The sequence below is a fragment of the Colius striatus genome, chromosome 2 (genome assembly GCF_028858725.1).
Source record: "Colius striatus isolate bColStr4 chromosome 2, bColStr4.1.hap1, whole genome shotgun sequence".
NCBI lineage: Eukaryota > Metazoa > Chordata > Aves > Coliiformes > Coliidae > Colius > Colius striatus.
In genome coordinates this window covers 59,747,167-59,768,190 of record NC_084760.1, presented here as the reverse complement: position 1 = coordinate 59,768,190, position 21,024 = coordinate 59,747,167, and the positions used below count along the sequence as shown (strand labels likewise).

The following is a 21,024-nucleotide window of genomic DNA, read 5'->3' as shown; positions in this document are numbered from 1 at the left end:
CAGTCCATGATAAGGGCATAGCCTACTGGGAGAGAAGGTGGCAGTGTAATCGACACTTTCTATTTAGGTTAGAGGTTTATGTTAAGCATGCTTCAGGAAAGCACAGCTGGAATTGTAGCTTTCTGCAGTTTCGAGCTGGTGAAGAGCATGCAACAGGGGATGCTGTTCACTCTGATTTGTCAACTTGTCTCATTCTTGCATCTTATTTTTAAATGAAGAGAATTTCATTTATTTTTCCATGAAAAAAGAGTACCATCGATGAAGGCAGAACAAGCATCTCCTTTCAGCATCTCTCTTTCCTTTGATTATTTCTCTCCTTATTTATTAGTTAAAAAGAGGAGTTTAGAGGCTGCCTGGCTGGCGAGTCAAAGAATTCACCTAAGGCATCCCTGACATGTTTTATGAGTATTTGGGTGAAGTTTTTAAACTTTTTTACACGCATCTTTTTTGCCTCTAGAAAGGGATACTGCATTGTCATGATTAGTGTTTGAGCAGCTCAGTTCCTTTTCTTTTTTGTCATTGAAGTAATAATGATTTCTTTAAAGCTGCATTATGTTACAGGCATCAGGTGTAAAAAAAAAAAAAAGACTATTCAAAAAAAGTGACCATTCCTGGGTAGAGATTGTAATGGAACAAAGAGAGGTTAGATTACTTCCCAAGTACTGTGAGAAAGAAGTTGAATTCCACACAGCTCTTTGTCCTTCGCCATAGTAGTTTGTACCAGTATAACTGGGTGAATGGAGGGTAATAAAAGGTGGTTGCAAGAAAGAGGTTGTGGTATGTGACAGGATACTTGGTGGTCTTTAGATGATTTGTAATCTTGAGTTCACTGGTAATGGGCCTGCTCTACATTCATCTGGGCTAACATATGTGTCTGGATATATAATGAATTTCTTACTTGGTGATTATTACAAGTCATCAGGAAGATGTGTGATTTCAATGATTTCTGTGTTTGCATAGCTCACTGGCAATTGTGGTGGTCTTAATCTAACATCTAAAGAGCTTACCAGTGTGACAAGTAGTTTCTGTTCTATTCACAATAAGTAGAACGTACCATGTTTATTGGATCAGTTTTCAAATCTTTTTGATCTTGACTTGTGTCAGGTGGTACTGTGTCCATAGCACACAGCCTAACTCTAGGGATATTAACCAGATGTTAATTCTGGTGCTAGTTTTAATTGACCCCAAAATAATGTGTGAAAAAGAGAGTAGTCATTAAAGGCCTGTCTTGTGTATTGGGATTTTTCCTCTGTATTCAGTGGTACAGTCTTTTTTTTTATGGTCTCAACTTTGGAAATGGATTTTAAAGGAGGAAAGAGGGAAGAAAAGCCCCAAACAACCAACAAAACCTCCACCAGTGTGCTGAAGAATGGTCTTTGTTTTCTATGAATGGAAGATCAGAGAAATAATGTTCTACATGACTTTATTAGAAACAAAAACCTCAGATGTTGTTTGTGCATTTATGATTTAAGTGTATTGTGATTTGGAACTGAGCAGGGAATGACATAATGTGTGAGAAAATGTAAAGTCATCATGGCCTGTAACATAGTGCCGCTTTAATACACTGGCTTCTCCTTAACTTAAGTTCAGACTTCATTTCATGCTTCCCGGCCTTCTGTCAAAATCCTGTACTGTAACTGCAACTGTGCAAGTTGTGAAGTTAATGGCAAGGCTTTTGGAATACTGTATGTGATCTCTGCCTTACAGCACAAGCAGCGCTGCCCAGTGCTGGAGGACCAGCTGGTGGATCTTGTGGTGTATGCCATGGAACGGTCTGAGACTGAAGAGAAGTTTGATGATGGTGGAACCAGTCAGCTTCTGTGGCAGCATCTCTCCAGCCAGCTCATTTTCTTTGTGCTCTTTCAGTTTGCGAGTTTTCCTCATATGGTCCTGTCACTCCATCAAAAGGTAAATTGTTTGTATCGCACCTACTTGGTAAAAGAGATGTTGCAAACAAAACATTTCTTTGTTTTTTTTTTACAAAAAAGATGACTCACCCCTTCAGGAAGCACCTTATGTGTAAGAATTAAATTTCTGGTGCATGTGGTCTACAAGTCAGTTGCTGTGATTCTATTTGTCTCCTCTCTTTGATGTCCCTGAAATTAGTTTTAATAGAATTGCATTCCATTAATTACTGCTAAATGAACCTTTGAAACTGTAGTTGCTATACAACACAGTTGAATGAAAAATAAAGCAAGCATGGTAAGAGTAGGGGTTAAGAGTAAGGTATTGCTGTTATAGATAAAGAAGTTAAATAAGAAAAAAAAAAAAAATCTGTGTTGGTCCAGATGAAGCAAGGCCAGGTTGTTCTAGTTCAGAGGCTTTCTTTACAGGTAGAGTTAATATAAAACTTATGTCCCACTGGTGGTAATGAAAATCCCGTGCATGGCTAGAGGGCTACAAGGTGACAGTTTAAGTCTGGTATTTAAGAGTTGCTGATTTTCCAAAACAGGGATCCTCAAGAGCTAAATACGTTTAAAATCCTGCCTTTAATTGTGGTGGTCCTCCCAGAGTCTGCTTCTGTGTTACAGCTAGCACACCTGTTTTTCTGAAAACATGAGATACATTTCTGCCTAAGTCCTGCTATAAAATTCCAAGTCACCTCTGCTGGAGCTGTTTTAGTCTGCCCTTCTGCTTTTATACAAATCTTTCCAGTGTTTTTCTTTGGCATGCAGCATTTGTTACTGTGTTTGACAGTTGGCAGGCCGTGGTCTCATTAAAGGAAGAGACCATCTGATGTGGGTGCTACTCCAGTTCATCTCTGGCAGCATCCAGAAGAATGCACTGGCTGACTTCCTTCCCGTCATGAAGCTTTTTGACCTCCTTTATCCTGAGAAAGAAGTAAGTCTTCTCTCTGAAAAGAAAAGTTTTGGTTTTGATTTTTAGTGCCAACCGAGACCCTTGTATGTCAATATTTGTAGCATTCTTGAGTCATTATTGGGGCGGTGTGCTGCATACTTGGAGAGGTGTTCTGTAATGAAAAATGTCAGGATTTGCCAGCTCTGTTTTCCCAGTAACCTCATTGGTGCAGGGTGAGATAGGGCAAGTTCTTAAACTTCAGTTGTGACAGTGATGTTAGCTTGAAGTCCTGAGTGCTTCCTCTTATCATAGTGACTTCTAGTTTGAGTCAGTTAATACAAATATGTAGTGTACCAAACCAGTTTGTAGCCATGTTTTCCCTTCTTAAGGTACTTTTGACCCACAGAAGTTATTCAGTACCTTTTTTTTCATGAGATTATGTTTGCTTTTGTCAGCACAAAACAATGGAAGAGTGACAGGACAGTTGGTTTAACTGGAGTGATGGGCTCTGAGTTACACTTGTTTGAAGTATTTATGGGACTAGGGCATTTCTGAGGATGGAATCTCAGAAGCAGTTTGTGTTACTTGTGGCTCTTGCTCTCAGGAGGTACAGTCCTCCCCTTGTTTATGATAATTAGTGAGGTCTAGGTCACCTCCAGAGCTCTTGGTTTAAAATTGCATGCACAGAGGAGGGTAGATTCTGTTCTTCAAAAGTGTTGCTTATGGTGTTGCGAGTGCAGAAATGAAAAACTTGAGCTTGTGAATGCTGACAGTCCAAGTTGGTTTTCTGCCCATTCATACATGCAATATGTAACATTTGTGTGTTCTTTCTTTAGTATATTCCTGTACCTGATATTAACAAACCCCAATCAACTCATGCTTTTGCAATGACCTGTATTTGGATTCACCTGAATCGGAAGGCCCATAGCGACAACTCCAAGTTACAGATTCCCATTCCTCATTCCCTTAAACTTCACCATGAGTGAGTTGTGAGGGTTTTGTTATGTTTTGATTTGTCTCTAGACCTTAGACCATAGGAAGCTTCAAGTCCACATGCAGAATGTATTGTGTGATGAAATGCTGTATAAGGGTTTTGAATGGAATGAGCTCAAAATTGTTCAAAAACAATGAGCTTAAGAAAATCATTCACTCCTAGAAAGTGAAATACTGTTACAGTAGAGTTGACAGAAATAATGTATTACGTGTCAGGTTAATATTTACACATGAAGGATCTGAAAGCAAATTGACAATTTTTTTTTTATTATGCTGTGGATTGAAAAGTGAGGACAAGCACTGGGTGGAGTTTTGTCGTAAAAAGTAAATTGAGGTTCAACAAGAACAAGTGCAGAGAACAACCCCATGTACCAGTACAGGTTGGGTGTCTGTTCTGCTGGAGAGCAGCTCTGCAGAGATAGAGTTCTAGTTAATAATAAACTAACCATGAGCCAGCAATGTGCCCTTGTGGCCAAGAAGGCCAATGACACCCTGGGATGCATCAAGAAGAATGTGGCCAGCAGGTTAAGTGAGGTTCTGCTCCTCCTCTACTCTGCCCTGGTGAGGCCTCATCTGAAGTCCTGTGTCCAGTTCTGGACTCCTCAGCTCAAGAGGGACAGGGAAGTTCTGGAGAGAGTCCAGTGCAGGGCCACCAAGACGATCAGGGGACTGGAGCGTATTCCTTACGAGGGAAGGCTGTGGGAACTGGGGCTGTTTAGTCTGGAGAAGAGGAGACTGAGGGGGGATCTCATTAATATTTACAAATATCTAAATGGTGGTTGTCAGAAGTTTGGGGCAAACCTTTTTTCTGTTGTATCTAGTGACAGGACAAGGGGTAATGGGATAAAGCTGGAACAAAAAAAGTTGAATTTCAACATAAGAAACAACTATTTTACTGTGACAGAACGGAGGCACAGGCTGCCCAGAGGGGTTGTGGAGATTCTTTCTTTGGAGGTCTTCAAAACCAACCTGGACACATTGCTGTGTGATATGATCTAGATGAACCTGCTTCTGCAGGGGGGGTTGGACTAGATGATATCTAAACGTCCCTTCCAACCCCAACAATTCAAGGGTTTTTTTCTCAATGTGTTTCTTTGAGTCAGAAAATGTTGACACTATGAAACCATGGCATAAGTTGTAGTCATTTTGATGTGGTGTAATTATAGGTCTTCTGGTATTGGCAGGGGTGATTGTGGCTGTAGTCCTGAAATGCCTGTGTATTCTTCCTTTTGTTTCTTTCTACTGAATATTTAATGTCTTTGCAGGTTTTTGCAACAGAGCTTAAGAAATAAAAGCTTACAGATGAATGACTACAAGATTGCCTTGTTGTGCAATGCTTACTCAACCAATTCAGAGTGTTTCACCTTGCCAATGGGGGTACTAGTAGAAACTATTTATGGAAATGGCAACATGAGGATACCTCTTCCAGGGACTAATTGCATGGCATCAGGGTCTATAACCCCACTGCCAATGAACCTCTTGGACTCACTCACAGTTCATGCCAAAATGAGGTACAGTATGCAACCATGCAGGAAAGCTTTACAGTGTCTGGACTTGTCCTCTCTACATCTTTTGACTTAATACATTTGTTAACTGTGAAGTCCTTGATTTTGATTGAAAAATATTTTCTGTCTTTCCTCAGTCTGATTCATAGCATTGCTACAAGGGTAATTAAGTTGGCTCATGCAAAATCTAGTGTGGCCTTGGCTCCTGCTCTTGTGGAAACCTACAGTCGCCTCTTGGTTTATATGGAAATAGAGTCCTTGGGCATCAAAGGATTTATCAGTAAGAAAGACAATGTTTCATTTCCTCTTTTGCCTTTGTCCAGTAGCACTTTCCTTTAACAGCAACCAAACATCATAGTAAAAATGAAAACCTAATGATGCAGCACGTTGAATACATGTGTAAATTAGTTCAGTGTAAAATAAATTGTAATAGTTACAGTAGAGGTGCAGAAAATTCTGGATGAGTGTGCTGCTGCCCCTTTATGCCATCACTTGTCTGGTCAGGACCTTCCTAGTTATGCTGTGTTGTGCAGGAATATGCTTAATGGAAAACTGTAAGCAAAGTTACTTAATTAGAGGCAAATTATACATAATTGCACTCGTTACAGTCATTTGTATGTCTGCTGTATGTGTTTATTCAAAGGTTATTGAGCTCTACACACGTACAGCATCTTCAGACAGCACTTGCATGCTCACACTTTGTCAGGAACACAATTTTCAAATCAAATATCCGACTTGCAGCTAAATATAACCATCTACCCAGTGTATCCTGTAGTTGTGTTTTAAAGTGTAATCACTTGGAAAACTTGCTTTTTTGTAAGGTCAACTCCTGCCAACAGTGTTCAGATCTCATGCATGGGGAATTTTGCACACGCTGCTGGAAATGTTTAGCTATCGGATGCATCACATCCAGCCTCATTACAGAGTCCAGCTGCTTAGCCATCTTCATTCCTTGGCTGCTGTGCCACAGACTAATCAGAACCAGCTTCATCTGTGGTGAGTGATGGTTACCACGTTTAACCCTAACGTCAGATTCCTGTTGCGTTCCTCCTGCTGAAAACTGTTTGAGAACTGTTTCAAATGGGGTATTTTAAATGGTACGTTCTGGTCTTAGTTCTGTGGTGAAATTGTTTTCTACTATTTCAGCAGGCCATGGTTCAGAAATAGATTTAGATCTTAGTGATAGTTCTCTGCAGAGTTGCAAGAGGCAGCGTCTTGCACAGACATGGCACCGTGTCACGGGTCAGACACAAGAATGTACACCAGAATGGTCATGTTGAGCTGCTCAGACTGGAGATGAAGGGCCATGACTGCTACTTGTAGTCACAGCGTTTGGCTTGTCTGCCAGTGGGACAGAATCTGTTGTAAAAAAGTTGAGGCAGAGAGTGTCCATTCACTCTTAGGAGTAGAGTCCTTGTTGGGGGTGTGTGAGTGAGAGAGCAACTTCCTTATTATCAATACATATTAAGGAAGGCTAGTTACACAGTAATTTCTTAGTCCAAATTCGAGTTGCTCAGTGGCTTATCCTGTAAGAAGAATAAAGAGAACAAGTGAAGATGAGCTTCTCCTTAAATTCAAAGTCTTGCTCTTATTATTAACTTAAACCTTGTTTTGGCATTTTAGTGAAGTATGGGTGTTAATCAGTCACTTTTGATAAGCACAGCATGCAAATAGATTGCATCTTTCAAGGTCCCTTCCAGTCCTTGAGATTCTGTGATTCTGTGACATTTCAAAGACACGGTGTTATAAGTGTCCTTTTAAATTGCTTCAAACTACCTGGTGTGAAAGCACTTCCAGCTAAAGCACGGGAAAATAAAGTGCTTTTAATCAAAAGCAGTCCTTCCTCCTTCCTTTGATAAGGACAACTTAGTGCTGTCTGCTTGAAGGTGATAGTCAGCTTTGAAATTTTCCATGCCTTTAAATTCTGATGTTGCATATAATTAGCTATATATCTTTGTTTAGACAAAGATGTTCAAAAGATAACAGTTGGGGACATCTAAATTGTAGAGACTTGAGACTCTTTTTCAGGGTCTCTCCACCTTGAATTTTCACTACCCAACCTTTGAGAGCGTTATTTGAAAATAAAGTAGTTAAATAGTTGGTAGCAAGTTTATTAATCAGTGGAGAAAGCAAATTTTCCGAAAAGGTTTATAACATCACTTTCAAAATAAATGGGTTTGTAACAGCCTTCTACATGAAGTGCTCGAAGGAGGATCCAGGGAACTGCAGGCCTGTTAGCTTGACCTGGTGCCGAGGAAGGTTCTTGAGCATCCCAAGGGACATACAGGATAACCAATGGTTCAGTCCTAGCCAACATGGCTTTATGAAGGCCAGGTCCTGTTAAATCCAGTTGGTGGCCAGTCACCGATGGTGTTTCCCAAGGCTCAGTGCTGGGGCCTGTTCTGTTTAACATTTATCACTAGTCTGGATGAGGGGATCAAGAGCACCCTCAGTGAGTTTGCTGATGACACCAAGTTCGACATGAGCACAGACTTCCTTGAGGGCAGGAAGGCTCTTCAGAGGGACTCGGACAGGCTCGATCAATGGGCCAAGGCCAAATGTATGAGGTTCAACAAGGCCAAGTGCCAGGTCCTGCACTTCAGTCACAACAGCCTCATACAGTGCTACAGGCTTGAGGCAGACTCAAAGCAAATGGGTTTCTAGTGTTTGAAGCAGAAAATGGAGGAAAAGTAGGTGTTTTGGGAATCTTAGAAGCAGCAGTGTAAGCATAATTTGCTAACTGGACCATTTCCCTCTTTCAGTGTTGAGAGTACTGCTCTAAGGCTAATCACAGCTTTGGGCAGCTCGGAAGTCCAGCCACAGTTTACCCGATTCCTCAGCGATCCCAAAACAGTTCTTTCAGCAGAATCAGAAGAACTCAACAGGGCTTTGATCCTAACTCTAGCAAGGGCAACGCATGTCACAGGTAATAGCCATACTGTGAGACAATATCTAAGTGAAAGCTGTCCTCAAGACATTTCTCTAAAGTACTGTTTAGTACAATACGCTGGGACTGGCCCAGACATAAGGCAGTAGTGAAAGCAGATATTGCTTTAAAGTTTATTTTTGTACATACATACAGGGTGACTATTTCTTTTTTACTGTCTTATTTTCAGTTTCTTATTTTAAAATTTAAATGTTTGGGTGGATTACTGATACATGACATGTAAAAAACCCAAGAAACGTTCACAGCAAATATGTTGCTTGTGTGGAGCCACTCCTGCCAAAGCTGAACTTTAAGAAACAGTAGTGTGGATTTTTAACCTTCGCTCAACATTTAATGTTAAATGAAGAGTGGAGCTGGGGGGGATGAGGCTTGTGTTTTATTTCTCCTTAATTGGGAAAGGTACTGCTGAGCAGCATTTTCAAAGCAATATGAAATGGAATGTAGCAATTTCATCATCATTATCTTCTTCGGGATGATTTTTTGGGTCCAATCAGTTAATCAGCAGAGGCTTGTCTTACTGTTGTTACAGGAAATTAAGTATGAAATCTTAGAATTCTGATTGCTTTATTTTCAACTGAAAATCTAAATACAATTTTGTTATTGTTAACAGCATTATATCCATCTCATTCTAATGAGTAAATAAGAGTCAGAGGATGAGAGAAGTTGGTCCAAAAGGAATCCCTGTTGAGCTAGCAAAGCCTTGATGCATGTGACTGCGAAAGGAATGCCAATGAGGAATGGGGTTTTTGTGTGGAATTCTAATATTATCAATCCATTTTCTAGATTTTTTCACAGGCTCTGATTCAATTCAGGGAACTTGGTGCAAGGATATATTGCAGACTATCATGAGTTTTACTCCGCATAACTGGGCATCACATACACTCAGCTCTTTCCCAGCTCCTCTGCAGGTAATGTTTTCAAAGTGGTGCTTTTATAATGGGATGTGCGGAGAATTGACCCTGTTAACAAGATCCTTTGCCTTTTGCTAGTTTTGCTAGGAGGTGTTTCTCCTGTCCAGACTACTTTAATCTCAAGTCCCTAAAGAATGCAACACGATTGTGAGATTGTTGTTTCTTCAGAATGGCATTCACTTCTCCCTGAGCGTTCTAAGGCCAAACTGGTCCAATAGGTAATTCTGGTGGAAGGTAAATCAGATCTTTTAAAAATGGGAATGAAAAAGTACCTGAAGAAGCCTTTTCTTCTGGCACCAATTTGTAGCGTAGCTTTGTTGATGACAAGGCAGCCACTAGTGTTGTGCAGCAACAACCCTTCCGCTAGTAGGTTGGTATTGTGTAAGGGAGCGGGAACCCCTAAGGTGATAAGTCAAGCCAACATTTGCCCGGTCAAGTGTGTTGTTCTAGGCTGCCTGTCACAGCCAAGCCTGCTTCATTTCAGGCGTTCTTCAAGCAGAACAACGTGCCTCAGGAAAGCCGTTTTAACTTGAAGAAGAATGTGGAAGAAGAATACCGGAAGTGGAAGTCAATGACCACCGAGAGTGACATAATCACCCACTTTTCTGTGCAGCGTTCACCCCCACTTTTCCTTTGTCTCCTGTGGAAGATGTTGTTAGACACAGATCACATTAATCAAATTGGCTACAGGTGGGCTTAAAAGTTGGGCTACGGCAGAGTTGTTGCAGCAGCATTCTCAGTTCTGAGGACGTAGGCCTTGTGTATTAACACCTTGACTTGTTGTACTTCTGGTATTGATTCAGAGTGTGGAACAGGGAGAGAAGCCAGGTATTGGCAAGCAGACTGTAAAAACTGTGCAGGCTTTAAGACTGTTTACAGCACAGTGATCTGCAGTGCATACTCTTCCTGGTAAAAGACAGGATGTGAGGTTTGAATTAAGCAGTTGACCTGTAATGATAGTGTTTCAGGCAGTCTGAAATAGTAAACAGAGACTATAAAGCATTTCTTTATGGAGGTATAAAAGCTCAAAAAGGACAGATATATTTTTTTAAAAGAGCAAATGTTGGATTAAGCTGAAAATTATGATAGAAGTAATAGTCCTACCATTTTTGTGCTTGTTCTTGGTAGTAACAGCATCAACTCTGGCCCTGAAGAATCCTTTCTCTTCAGTCTTTGTTAGCTCTATTGAAACAGTATTTATGATAGCATGTGTTACTATTCTGTGCAGTGAGAAAATAGCAATATTCTAAAGCTATCGTTGTAGTAAAGCACATACTGCAGGAAAATTAAAGTTGAGTTGCTGAAGACTGTCCTGGGAGGTGTATCATTAAAAGTGATCAACTGAAGGCCGAGTTCTGGGCAGAACAGAATAGAATACAATACGCTGCAATGCATAAGAATTTATGAAGTTGAAGCATTTATTCTGATTACTCTCCAGGCTTTGGAATTCCATTGCTCTTAAGCGTCTTTTGCTTTGTTTTGGGAGTTTTTCCAGTTTATTTCCTAAACAGAGGGTCTCGTATTAAAACCCAGGAACTCTTTTAAAATAGACCAATTAAAAATGTAAAGTAATGTTACTTGTTGCTCTTTTAGTCTGTCGGAGCATTCTTTTAACAGAGGCTTTTTTTGCATGTTTTCTTTCTCTTTCTGTTGGTTGATGTGTATTTGTTTCTGTTTGTCTTCTTATTCCCTCATAGAGTGTTAGAAAGAATTGGGGCGAGAGCTCTGGTGGCACATGTCAGGACATTTGCAGATTTCTTGGTGTATGAGTTCTCCACCTCTGCAGGAGGGCAGCAGCTCAATAAATGTATTGAGATTCTCAATGACATGGTGTGGAAATACAACATTGTAACACTGGATAGGTTGATACTGTGCTTGGTAAGTATTGCCTTAAAAAGTATTGCCTTAAAAGGTAAGATGCCAGTTGCTCACGGAGACTGCTTTCTCAGTCCCTTCTGTAGAAACAATCTTTTTTAAATGCTTTGGGTTTAGGCAGTGACTATTTGCTAAACCCAGTAGTCAAGTAAAAGACTAGATTCATTCTGTAGGCAACATAGAACTTGAAATCATACAATTCTCTCAATCTTCAGGGGAAGCTTTTCTGGTTATTTAATGGCAGCCATTAAATTGGTATTCTTAGATGTTGCTATTAGTGCTTTGGATCTCTGATCTCAGAGCTATGCACTTGTATGCTATCTTTGCTTAGAATTCAGACTCTTTCATCAGAGCAGGAGAGAAATGACATTCTCTGTCTTTGCAGGTTACCCTACAAAATAAAGGAGAACTTGCCTAGAGAGAATTCAGTTTTCCTTGGGTGATTTTCCATTACATCTATTTTAAAATCTCACCTGAGTGTAAAACTGGGTGTTTGAGTTTTAGTTTGGTTTTCAAACTGAAGTCCAGACATGTCGGAGTGGCCAGAACCTTGAAGCCATCTAGACTTCATTTGGACATTAGTTGGTTATTTTCCAGCAGAGACATGACAGCCAAACGAGAGCTAGGATTCCTGGGGAATGTGCCATCACTGAGGAGTTTGTAAGGCTTTCTGCCTATGGAATAAAAACTCTGATGGGCATTTCTTCACAGAAGCTGATTGAACCTTCCTCTGTTTTCAGTCTTCAGTGGAAAAGCACAGTTTTGAGGCCATATGATCAGTGTGAATTTGTGTGCAGATATCCCTAGCGTGCAGCCACATTTGCTGGCCAATGTTGAACGATTACAAAGCAGATAGCAACATCAACTGTAATTCCTTCTTTTCTCGTCGTTTTTGTTCAAGGCGATGCGTAGTCACGAAGGAAATGAAGCTCAAGTCTGTTACTTCATCATTCAATTACTCTTACTGAAGCCTAACGATTTCAGAAACAGAGTGAGTGATTTTGTGAAGGAGAATTCTCCAGAGCACTGGCTGCAGAATGACTGGCATACAAAGCATATGAACTATCACAAGGTATCAAAGCTAGTATAATTCTTTTCTTGTAATACTTTCTGTGAAGTTGAGATCAGCCAAAGTGTCTTTTGTCCTGTAAATGATAGACAGGACAGTTCTGTCAGTGTTTTGAGTTACTTAGTGAGCAGTAGTTGATTTGGGCAATGCTTTTAAAGACAAAAATAAAATCACTCCATTTGTGATGTTAAAATCATAATGCAGTGATATTCAAAGACAGAAGCAGCTGAAGAGTTGTTTGGTGATTCATTCTTGTTCATCTAAGCCCAGCAGATTTAAGGTCTTGACTTTATGGAAATTAATGTAGGACAGAGGTTTTTTGTGCATCAGTGAGAAAATATTTCCTTCTGCTCTTTTATGACCCATACCTTTAGTTAAACCTACATTTTTTTCCTGATTAATAAAGCTTCTTCCATCTCCTATGTGGCAAGAACATTGTCTCTGCATTGGCTGTACAGTGTCCCTCTACTGCCTCAAAGTGTCAGGCTAGCAGGGAAGCAACTATATTAGCCTGGGAGGTGCTCTGACATGACTGCACAGTTACTAGACCACGTCTGGCATATAGACATTTCAGCTACAGGTGAAACACTGTAAACTCAGCCTGTAGCTGTGTTTATCTGATGCCTGAGTGCTATCGAGTTTTTCCCCAGGGAGTTAATACATGCTTATTATTTCTAGTGTTCAGGTTCAGTGCAGGAACTTTTCAATACTGCTGATTTCCTCTAGATTTTCCATTAATACACTTGACAAGTGTTGGATGCTGAATTTCAGCTTTGCCTTGTGATGCTTACTGCTCTCTTATGCCCACTTTGAGCAAGAATGAGACTTTGTTTTGGGTTTATTTTTTTACAGAAGTAGTTGTTATCTACTAGTTATAATAACTAAATAACTTCAGAGAATCGCAAAATGGTTGGGGTTGGAAGGTACCTCTAGAGATCATCTAGTCCAGCCCCCCTGCTACAGCAGGTTGACCTCAATCAGGTCACACTGCAACATGTCCAGATGTGTTTTGAAAACGTCTAGAGAAGGAGTCTCCAGAACCTCCCTAGGTAGCCTGTGCCAGGGCTCCCTCACCCTCATAGTGATGTATTTTCTCTTCAAGTGGAACTTCATATGTTCCAGCATATGCCTACTTCCCCATTAATGTAGTGAATGTAACACATATTTAATATGTCATTGAGCACTGCAGAAAAAAGCCTCACCCCATCCTCTCGACAGTCACCTTTTAGGTATTTATAAGCATTGATAAAGTCCCCCCTTAGTCTTCTCCTGGCTTAACAGCCCCAGATCTCAAAGCCTTTCCTCGTCAGAGGGGTTTTGCATTCCCCTGATCATCTTGGTAGCCATCCACTGGACTCTCCAGAAGTTCCCTGTCTTGAACTTCCCACTCTTGAACTGAGGATCCTAGAACCGTATGCAGTACTCCAGATGTGACATTAAGTAGGGCAAAGTGGAGGGAGAGGAGAACCTCCCTTGACCTGCTGGCCACACTCTTCTCAATGCACCACAGGATGCCTTCTTGGCCACCAGGGCACATTGCTGGCTCGTGGTTAGTTTGCTGTCCACCAGGACTCCCAGGTCTCTGTCTGCAGAGCTGCTCTCCAGCAGGTCAATCCCCAGCCTGTACTGGTGCATGGGGTTGTTCCTTTGCAGATGCAGGACTCTGCACTTGTCCTTGTTGAACCTCATGAGGTTCCTCTCTGCCCAAGTTTCAAGCCAGTCGAGATCCTGCTGAATGGCAGCACAGCGTTCTGGGGAATCAGCCAGTCCTCCCGGTTTGGTGTCATCAGCCAACTTGCTGAGGGTACACTCTGTCCCCTCATCCAGGTCATTGATGAAGAAATTGCACAAGACTAGCCCCAGAACTGGCCCCTGTGGAACCCCACTGGCCACAGGCCTCCAACTTGACACTGTGCCATTGATCACCACCCTCTGACCTTAGTCATTGAGGCAGTCAGAGCTGAGATTTCTGTAGTGAGCTTTAGAGTGAAATCCTCTCTCATTCATGTGTGATGATGAGGGTTATAAAGTTCTTTCCTGAAGTAATGTAGATGCTGAAAGTTTAATGTGCTGCTTTTAAGGAAAGAGAGGTTACTTTTGTTGGATTTATTTCCCTACAGAAATATCCTGAAAAGCTATATTTTGAAGGCTTGGCGGAACAAGTCAATCCCCCAGTTCAGATCCAGCCCCAGTACCTACCAATTTATTTTGGAAATGTATGCCTGCGCTTTCTGCCCGTGTTTGACATTGTAATCCATAGATTTCTGGAATTGCTTCCAGTATCCAAATCACTAGAAACTTTATTGGATCATCTGGGAGGTTTATACAAATTCCATGGTAAGTTCATCTTGTGGAGCTCTTGATTTTAATTTTTCTTTGCCACCAGAAATGTAGTGGTGATCTAGAACTTATTTCTGGTTGTGTTGTTTTCTCCTTGGCAGACCGTCCAGTGACTTACCTGTACAACACTCTGCACTATTACGAGGGGCATCTCCGAGAGCGCACGAACCTGAAGAGAAAACTTGTGCATGCCATAATTGGCTCTCTCAAAGATAATCGCCCTCTGGGCTGGTGCCTAAGTGATACTTACCTCAAGTTTGCCATGAATGCCCGAGAAGAGAATCCGTGGATTCCGGATGACACTTACTATTGCAAGCTTATTGGAAGACTGGTAGACAATATCCTTACAGTTTGCATCATATTAGTTCAGCTTGACAGAAGCTGAGCAGTGTTTTGGATGCTATATGTCTTCCTTCACTCCTCTTCCTGAACTTGCCTTTCTTTTGTGTTTAACCTGAAGTAAGTTTATTAGATCTCTCTGAAGAAAGTTACAAGTATACAACGCCCTGCTTTGTGCACAAGCTGACAATGTATGCAGAGACTTTTCTGGAGGTAGCTCAATTGAGTTAGTCTTGATTGGGAAAGTGAAATATTTTCAGAGACTAAACAGGTGCTTGCTTTGCATAAACTGTCACCCTAGAAGTCTGCTGGAAGATCTTATACTGAAACAAATTAATGGTTTTAGATTATGCAGAGTAGAAAATTGTTGCTGATTTTCATTTCCGTGTCTTTGGAAGCAGATGGTGAATGAGATAGTTGGTCTTGTTTTGTTCCACCTCTTAACTGGGGAAGTTTGTTCTCTGCTGTGTCTTCTTGTAGTCCTTCAGTGACTGGGTATCATTGCCTGATATTCTTTTTGCCTTTATGTCTTATTTTTACGAAATGTGCTTGTTTTATTTGTTCTCAGCAACTTACCTTTTAGTTTAGTTCAACTTAGTATGTGTGGTGTGTGCTTGTGTTTGTGAGCAGTCTGCTGCTGATGCAGGTCCTGGTTGGGGCAGCTTTTTTTCCTTAATCTTGGTCACCTATGGCAGGCAAATCACCTGGTCCATTTCCCAATTGTGATTGGAGATTCAATGAGTTTCCTAACCCAGCTGCCCATGCTCTCCATGTTACCTGTGTTGAGCTCATGGCTCTGGCTGTTCCAGGGAAGGATGTGGGCAATGCACTACTGGATGTTGTGCTGAAGAGGTATGTTGGCTCTCTGAAACTGTTTTCTGCAAGGTGTCATACCTAAGTAGAGATTGCTGAGGTGGTCTGTGATACTAATTTTATCAGAGTTTGTAAATTGTTAATGAACTAGAAATCTGTCAAGTTTAATATATGAAGGTGTTTGGAGGACAAACAAATCTACAGAGATCAAGCAGAAAAATCAGATGTTGGGTGCATGCACTGGAGTGGGTCGTGTGTTTCTCAGAAAGACTCAGAATGATCCCCTTAAAAGAGCGAAGGAAAACCTCACAGGGACATTAAGCTTGTCCTGTGGGTTCAGTGGCAGAGAGGCTGCAAATGGTCTGTTCTCCTTTCAGCTGTGCTGGGAGGAGGACAGTTAATCAGTCAATATCACAGCATCTTTGAATGCAAAGAAAGGGGCAAGAAGCATTGTCCGGAAGTGATTCAGGTGTCATCTTTCTGTGATTCCAAACTGAAATGATTGGTTTTCCACCACATTCAGCTCAGTAATACGTATTGTTTTTAGCTCTAGTGGGGGCATATGGTGAAATAAATACAACCTGTTTGATAGGGTGAACAGTGTGCTAACATCCTAATGCAAAATCACGCCTGAATATGGTTTTGCAAGCAACATGACAATGGCATTTATACTGCCTGTTGACTCTCCTTGATACCCCTATGTGTATAGCTCGCTCAGCTTGAGAGGTATTCTTTGCATAAGCATACTTTGTCTTCAGGTGCACAAATGGCAGTTGTGGATTTCAGAGCTTTGGTTTTCTTTGTCTCTAGTCAGCCCCTGGTTCCCAGAGAGAATATCACAGCTTGGATGAATGCAATTGGACTAATTATCACAGCCTTACCAGTGAGTCAATATATTGTATTTTAAAATAAAGAAAACCTCTTCCCTCATTAAGGTTTGTCATCTTCCTAGAGTATGTTGTAAAAACTTCTGGAGTTTGTAATTGCTGTGTGGTATTGAGAGCTGGAACTAGAAGTAAGAAGGCCTATAAGAGTTCTGATGCAAAGCTGGTTTTCCATTATTACTTGCACATCCCGAAATCTCTTGAAACTGTGTAACTGAGATGTGCCTACAAGTGCAAATATATGCAATATTACAGTGTGTGCATCTGTAGCAAATAGAAGACATGGGGCATGTCCAGGACTGCGTGAATGAGTTTGATCTTGCTTACCTGTTGCTTATGTGTGTAACACTTCCCCTTTCCTTGTGACTTCTCTTCCTCATCACAGTGTTTCCTTTTCTTGGAAGAAAGCAAGCAGGGAATTAATCCTCATAATTTTTATAATGCTGCTTTTTCTTCACCTTCCCTCTCCTTGCATCAGAAAATTCATCACGTTCTGAGTTTCCTTCCATTAAGGCTTTCTGCCCCTGCTCTGCTTCATTTGGAGACCTTTCTGTCAGCTGACTAAATAAATAACTAAATTCGGGAAGTACATCTTGATAAAAGCACACGCTCAGGTCTGCCACCATCCACTAACAACGATGCTTCCTGTGTTATGCTTCTTACTTTTCATGTTTGTCAGACAGGGTTCTAAAGTACTATGTAATTGCAAACGTTTTAGAAATGCAACAGTAAGAGAAGGACTTGAGGAAGCATTGCCTTAGATACTTCTGCTCAGCAGCATTGCCGACTCTTCTGGGTTGTTTTCCCCAGGAGCCCTACTGGATTGTTCTCCATGATCGCATTGTGAGCGTTATCAACAGCCCCAGCTTGACGTCAGAGACGGACTGGGTTGGTTACCCATTCCAGCTGTTTGACTTCACAGCGTGTCACCAGTCGTATTCTGAGATGAGCTGTAGCTACACTTTGGCTTTGGCACATGCGGTCTGGCATCATTCCAGCATTGGACAGCTTTCTCTCATTCCTAAGTAGGTGTTGTGATATTTGATGATTGCATTTCGCTTTTAAATTCTGTGCATGTTGTAGGTCACAGAGTCGAACCTGTAGCACTTGGACTAGCGAATATGTACAGGGGAGCTTCAGAACTCACCAAGTACATGACAGTATTTTTCCAGATGCCTCTTCCACTGACATAAGGCTTGTTATCTGTAAGCTTCAGGGCTTTTGTCTAGAGTGTGACTGCCTCTAATGAGCCTTTTTGATCTTGATTAGCTTTTATGCCTTTATTAATTTAGTTTTTTTCTTAAAGTTTAACTGCAGCATATTCCTAAAGTATCAAATGTGACCACTAAAGGAGTCCTTAATTCTAGCAAGTGCCCTCTAGCTGCAATTTGTGGTGCTTCTCTGACTGAGGGCTGTGGTAGTGGTCAACTTAGTCCTTAAAGCAAGTGAAAAATACCACTGCATTAAAAAGTTGATTAGATTTTGCATGTGCCCTGTTAAGGAGAGAGCTAACACACTTCGCTTACCAAGTCTTCAAATACAAGATAGAAAGGAAAGTGGTGTGATGTCTTCCTCTCAGCTAATCTTCAACCTTGATTTAGTGTTAAAACTTGATTGGTGTTGAAATGTCAGAGAACGGCTTTTCAACTGTGCCCAGTGTTCTGCTGAGCTGAGAATTGTTACCTTTGCCAGTCCAGTAATAATGTCTGGAAATCTTCTAGAGCCTCACTGAAGTACCGTATTGGCAGAACTACCGTGTTTTGTAAAATGGAAACCCGAATTAGTGAGAGCAAATGTGATGCTTGGGCTAGAATTTGGGGTAGGGAAGGAAAGATGAAAAGAAAATCCAGCTGAAGTAGTGAACGCCTTGTAATACTCAGGTTCCTCACAGAAGTGCTGATACCCATAGTGAAAACAGAGTTCCAGTTACTCTACGTTTACCACCTGGTTGGTCCTTTTCTCCAACGGTTCCAGCAGGAGAGGACACGATGCATGATTGAGGTAAAGAGAAGCTCCTGGACTACTTTATGCGGTATCTGTAAGACGCATGGGATGCGTTTGCTGAAGACCTTGCTGCCATCAAGATACAAGCTGAATGCAGTAAACTGTCACGTCTTCTCTGTAGAAGACTCAAATCTTATGCCAAGTTTGTTTAACTGAGTTCTGCTTTTGCAAATGTTGTAGGCCCACCTGGCCATCAGTGATGTTTAAGCACTAATTCTGTAGCATGTACCAAAGTACCATTATTGCATTCACTGGAAGTTGCCCTGGGAAAAGGGGATCGTTTACTTTAGCATAACGGGGTGGGTTGGAGCTGCCCGTTTGTCCTCCCAAGAAGGTGACTAGTTGGGAATCACAGAGACTTAAAAAGCAGTACATGTCTTTACTCCATTGCTTAAGTGTGTTGTTTAACTCTTTTAAAAGCTGGTTTGATTTGAGGTGCTTTTTGTGTCTGGAAACAGATTGGAGTGGCCTTTTATGAAATGCTCCTGAACGCAGATCGGTACAGCTCACACCTGAACTACATGGATCCTATATGTGACTTCTTGTACCATGTGAAGTATATGTTTACAGGGGACAGTGTGAAAGACCAAGTAAGTAATCGGTAGAATCATAGAATGGTCGGGGTTGGAGGGGACCTCTAGAGATCATTTAGTCCAACTTCCCTGCAGAAGCAAGTCCACCTAGATCAGGTCACACAGCAACACGTCCAGGTGGGTCTTGAAGACCTCCAAGGAAGGAGACTCCACACCCTCCCTGGGCACTCTGTGCCAGTGCTCCCTCACCTTCACAGTGAAAATAGTTTAAATGGAACTTGTGTTCAAATGGAACTTTTTGTGTTCCAGCTTCATGCCTTTACCCCTTGTCCTGTTACTAGATACAGTGGAAAAAAGGGATGTCCCAACCTCATGACAGATATTAGTACTTTAATTATCCTGGTAGATATTGGTACTTTAATTATCTTTCTTCTCATATAGCAATTTAATCTTCTGATGAGTTGTTTCTATATCTATTTGCAAACAGGAAGTTGGTGTGTAACTCTTGTTTTACCATGTGTTCTTCTGTCTTCTTTTCATTTTCACTTTTTATAAACAGGTTGAGAAGATCATTTGTAATTTAAGACCAGCTTTGAAGCTTCGGTTACGCTTCATAACACACATCACCAAAATGGAACCAGCTGCTGTTGCACAGCAACCTCTCAGCAGCGGGTCACCAGCACAGCAGCCGAGCCAAGTGCCTGTTAACGTTGCTTTGCCAGTAACACAGTGAAATGAAGTACTTGCCTGGCCATCATGTGAAGGCTTCCTTCTGTTACTGATCACAGGGAAATGTCATCTGACCTGAAATCTGCTCTGTAAAAAGTAAAGATAACCTCGTACAGATTTCTGCTTCGTTTTCTTCTGCACAGTGAAGCTGTTGAAATCTGTGCATGCCAGTAGTCTTACCTATTCATACCAGACACTAGGGGAGGTCCATGTTGCCTTTCTTGGAAAGCACTGATTAAAGATTCTCTGCGAGCAAATACATGGATTTCTGGAGCATTTACAATCCCCTGCTCTCTGTCCTGCTTTGGGTCATCTGAATTTTCTCTTTCTTTCTGTCTGTCCTCTAAAAGGACTCTCATTGTGTGTGGCCTGCTAGAAAAGGGCCTTTTAAAAATTTGGGTTCCATATCATTAAAATTTTCCACTCTTTTTATCCAACAGAGGAATTTAAATTCCTTTTGTCCTTTGGGCAGACGAGTTCAGCCCTTAGACAGAAATGCTTCTGGACAGAGATTGCATCAGTTGCATTGAGTTAATCATAACATCTTTGCAAAGAGTATGAATGAGCCTTGGAAAATTCCTATAAGGTTTGTATGTACAATTTACATTCAACAGATGAGCCATGGGTTTGATCTAGTGTCAAATGCCAGGCAGTTAGATTGCTCCCCAGAGGCCATCTCTAAGGAATCTCTTGGAAGTCTGCATATTCAGTTCAAGCTGTGCTGGTTCATGTATAAACTTTCCTATTTGGGAAATGGTGTTGTTTTTACTAAGTCGATCACTTGAATTTTACTGATTATCTTTTAGATTTGTATACTATTCTGCTTTAAGTTTTATGTTTTCTGATAAAAAAATTGAAAGGCTCAGTGTTTTGTAAATACTCATCTTGACAAACTTTTGTAATTAAAAAAACCTGAAACACTGTCAAAGACTGTATTAGTGTTGTTCAGCTTTGTTGTTTTCCATACCCGTTACCTTAAAACTAAGGATTGAACATAGCAAGTATACTTCCATGTCCCAGGTTCCCTATCAGCTTTACAGGACTCTGTTACAAAGAGAGTCCAGACTGGTAAGATCAGGCCTGATGTATATTTCTCTGTAAAAGTCTGACAGTTATGAACAGGAGTTGTTGATGCAGTGAGTGGAAGGGTTTTTGTTCAGTGTGATTTTGAAAGGCAGCAACCTGGATTGCTGGAAACTGCTGTCATTCATATTGTACTTGGATCCTACATTCCACCAAGTGTAATTGGACTAAGAGATGCTCTTCAATTAATTTCTAATCTG

The 21,024-nt window shown here is 41.1% G+C and overlaps 1 protein-coding gene across 7 annotated transcripts in view; it reads left to right on the top strand.

The window, feature by feature from the left end:
• MED23 (mediator complex subunit 23) overlaps positions 1 to 20,669 on the top strand; it is a 34,913-nt gene extending 14,244 nt beyond the window's left edge. For 4 of the 7 annotated variants that reach the window (XM_061990707.1, XM_061990705.1, XM_061990701.1 and 1 more), the window contains 19 exons: positions 1,708 to 1,908; positions 2,698 to 2,841; positions 3,636 to 3,781; positions 5,058 to 5,303; positions 5,435 to 5,577; positions 6,119 to 6,293; positions 8,060 to 8,223; positions 9,028 to 9,152; positions 9,640 to 9,845; positions 10,853 to 11,033; positions 11,932 to 12,102; positions 14,220 to 14,436; positions 14,541 to 14,777; positions 15,465 to 15,630; positions 16,402 to 16,474; positions 17,286 to 17,500; positions 18,356 to 18,476; positions 18,938 to 19,069; positions 19,572 to 20,669. In XM_061990707.1, coding sequence (XP_061846691.1) covers positions 1,708 to 1,908; positions 2,698 to 2,841; positions 3,636 to 3,781; positions 5,058 to 5,303; positions 5,435 to 5,577; positions 6,119 to 6,293; positions 8,060 to 8,223; positions 9,028 to 9,152; positions 9,640 to 9,845; positions 10,853 to 11,033; positions 11,932 to 12,102; positions 14,220 to 14,436; positions 14,541 to 14,777; positions 15,465 to 15,630; positions 16,402 to 16,474; positions 17,286 to 17,500; positions 18,356 to 18,476; positions 18,938 to 19,069; positions 19,572 to 19,745 — 3,237 coding nt within the window. In that variant the 3' untranslated portion in view covers positions 19,746 to 20,669. The remainder of the gene's footprint in view (positions 1 to 1,707; positions 1,909 to 2,697; positions 2,842 to 3,635; positions 3,782 to 5,057; positions 5,304 to 5,434; positions 5,578 to 6,118; positions 6,294 to 8,059; positions 8,224 to 9,027; positions 9,153 to 9,639; positions 9,846 to 10,852; positions 11,034 to 11,931; positions 12,103 to 14,219; positions 14,437 to 14,540; positions 14,778 to 15,464; positions 15,631 to 16,401; positions 16,475 to 17,285; positions 17,501 to 18,355; positions 18,477 to 18,937; positions 19,070 to 19,571) is intronic. The other 3 variants (XM_061990704.1, XM_061990703.1, XM_061990708.1) reach the window with 1 other exon arrangement.
• The last annotated feature ends 355 nt before the right edge of the window (positions 20,670 to 21,024 follow it).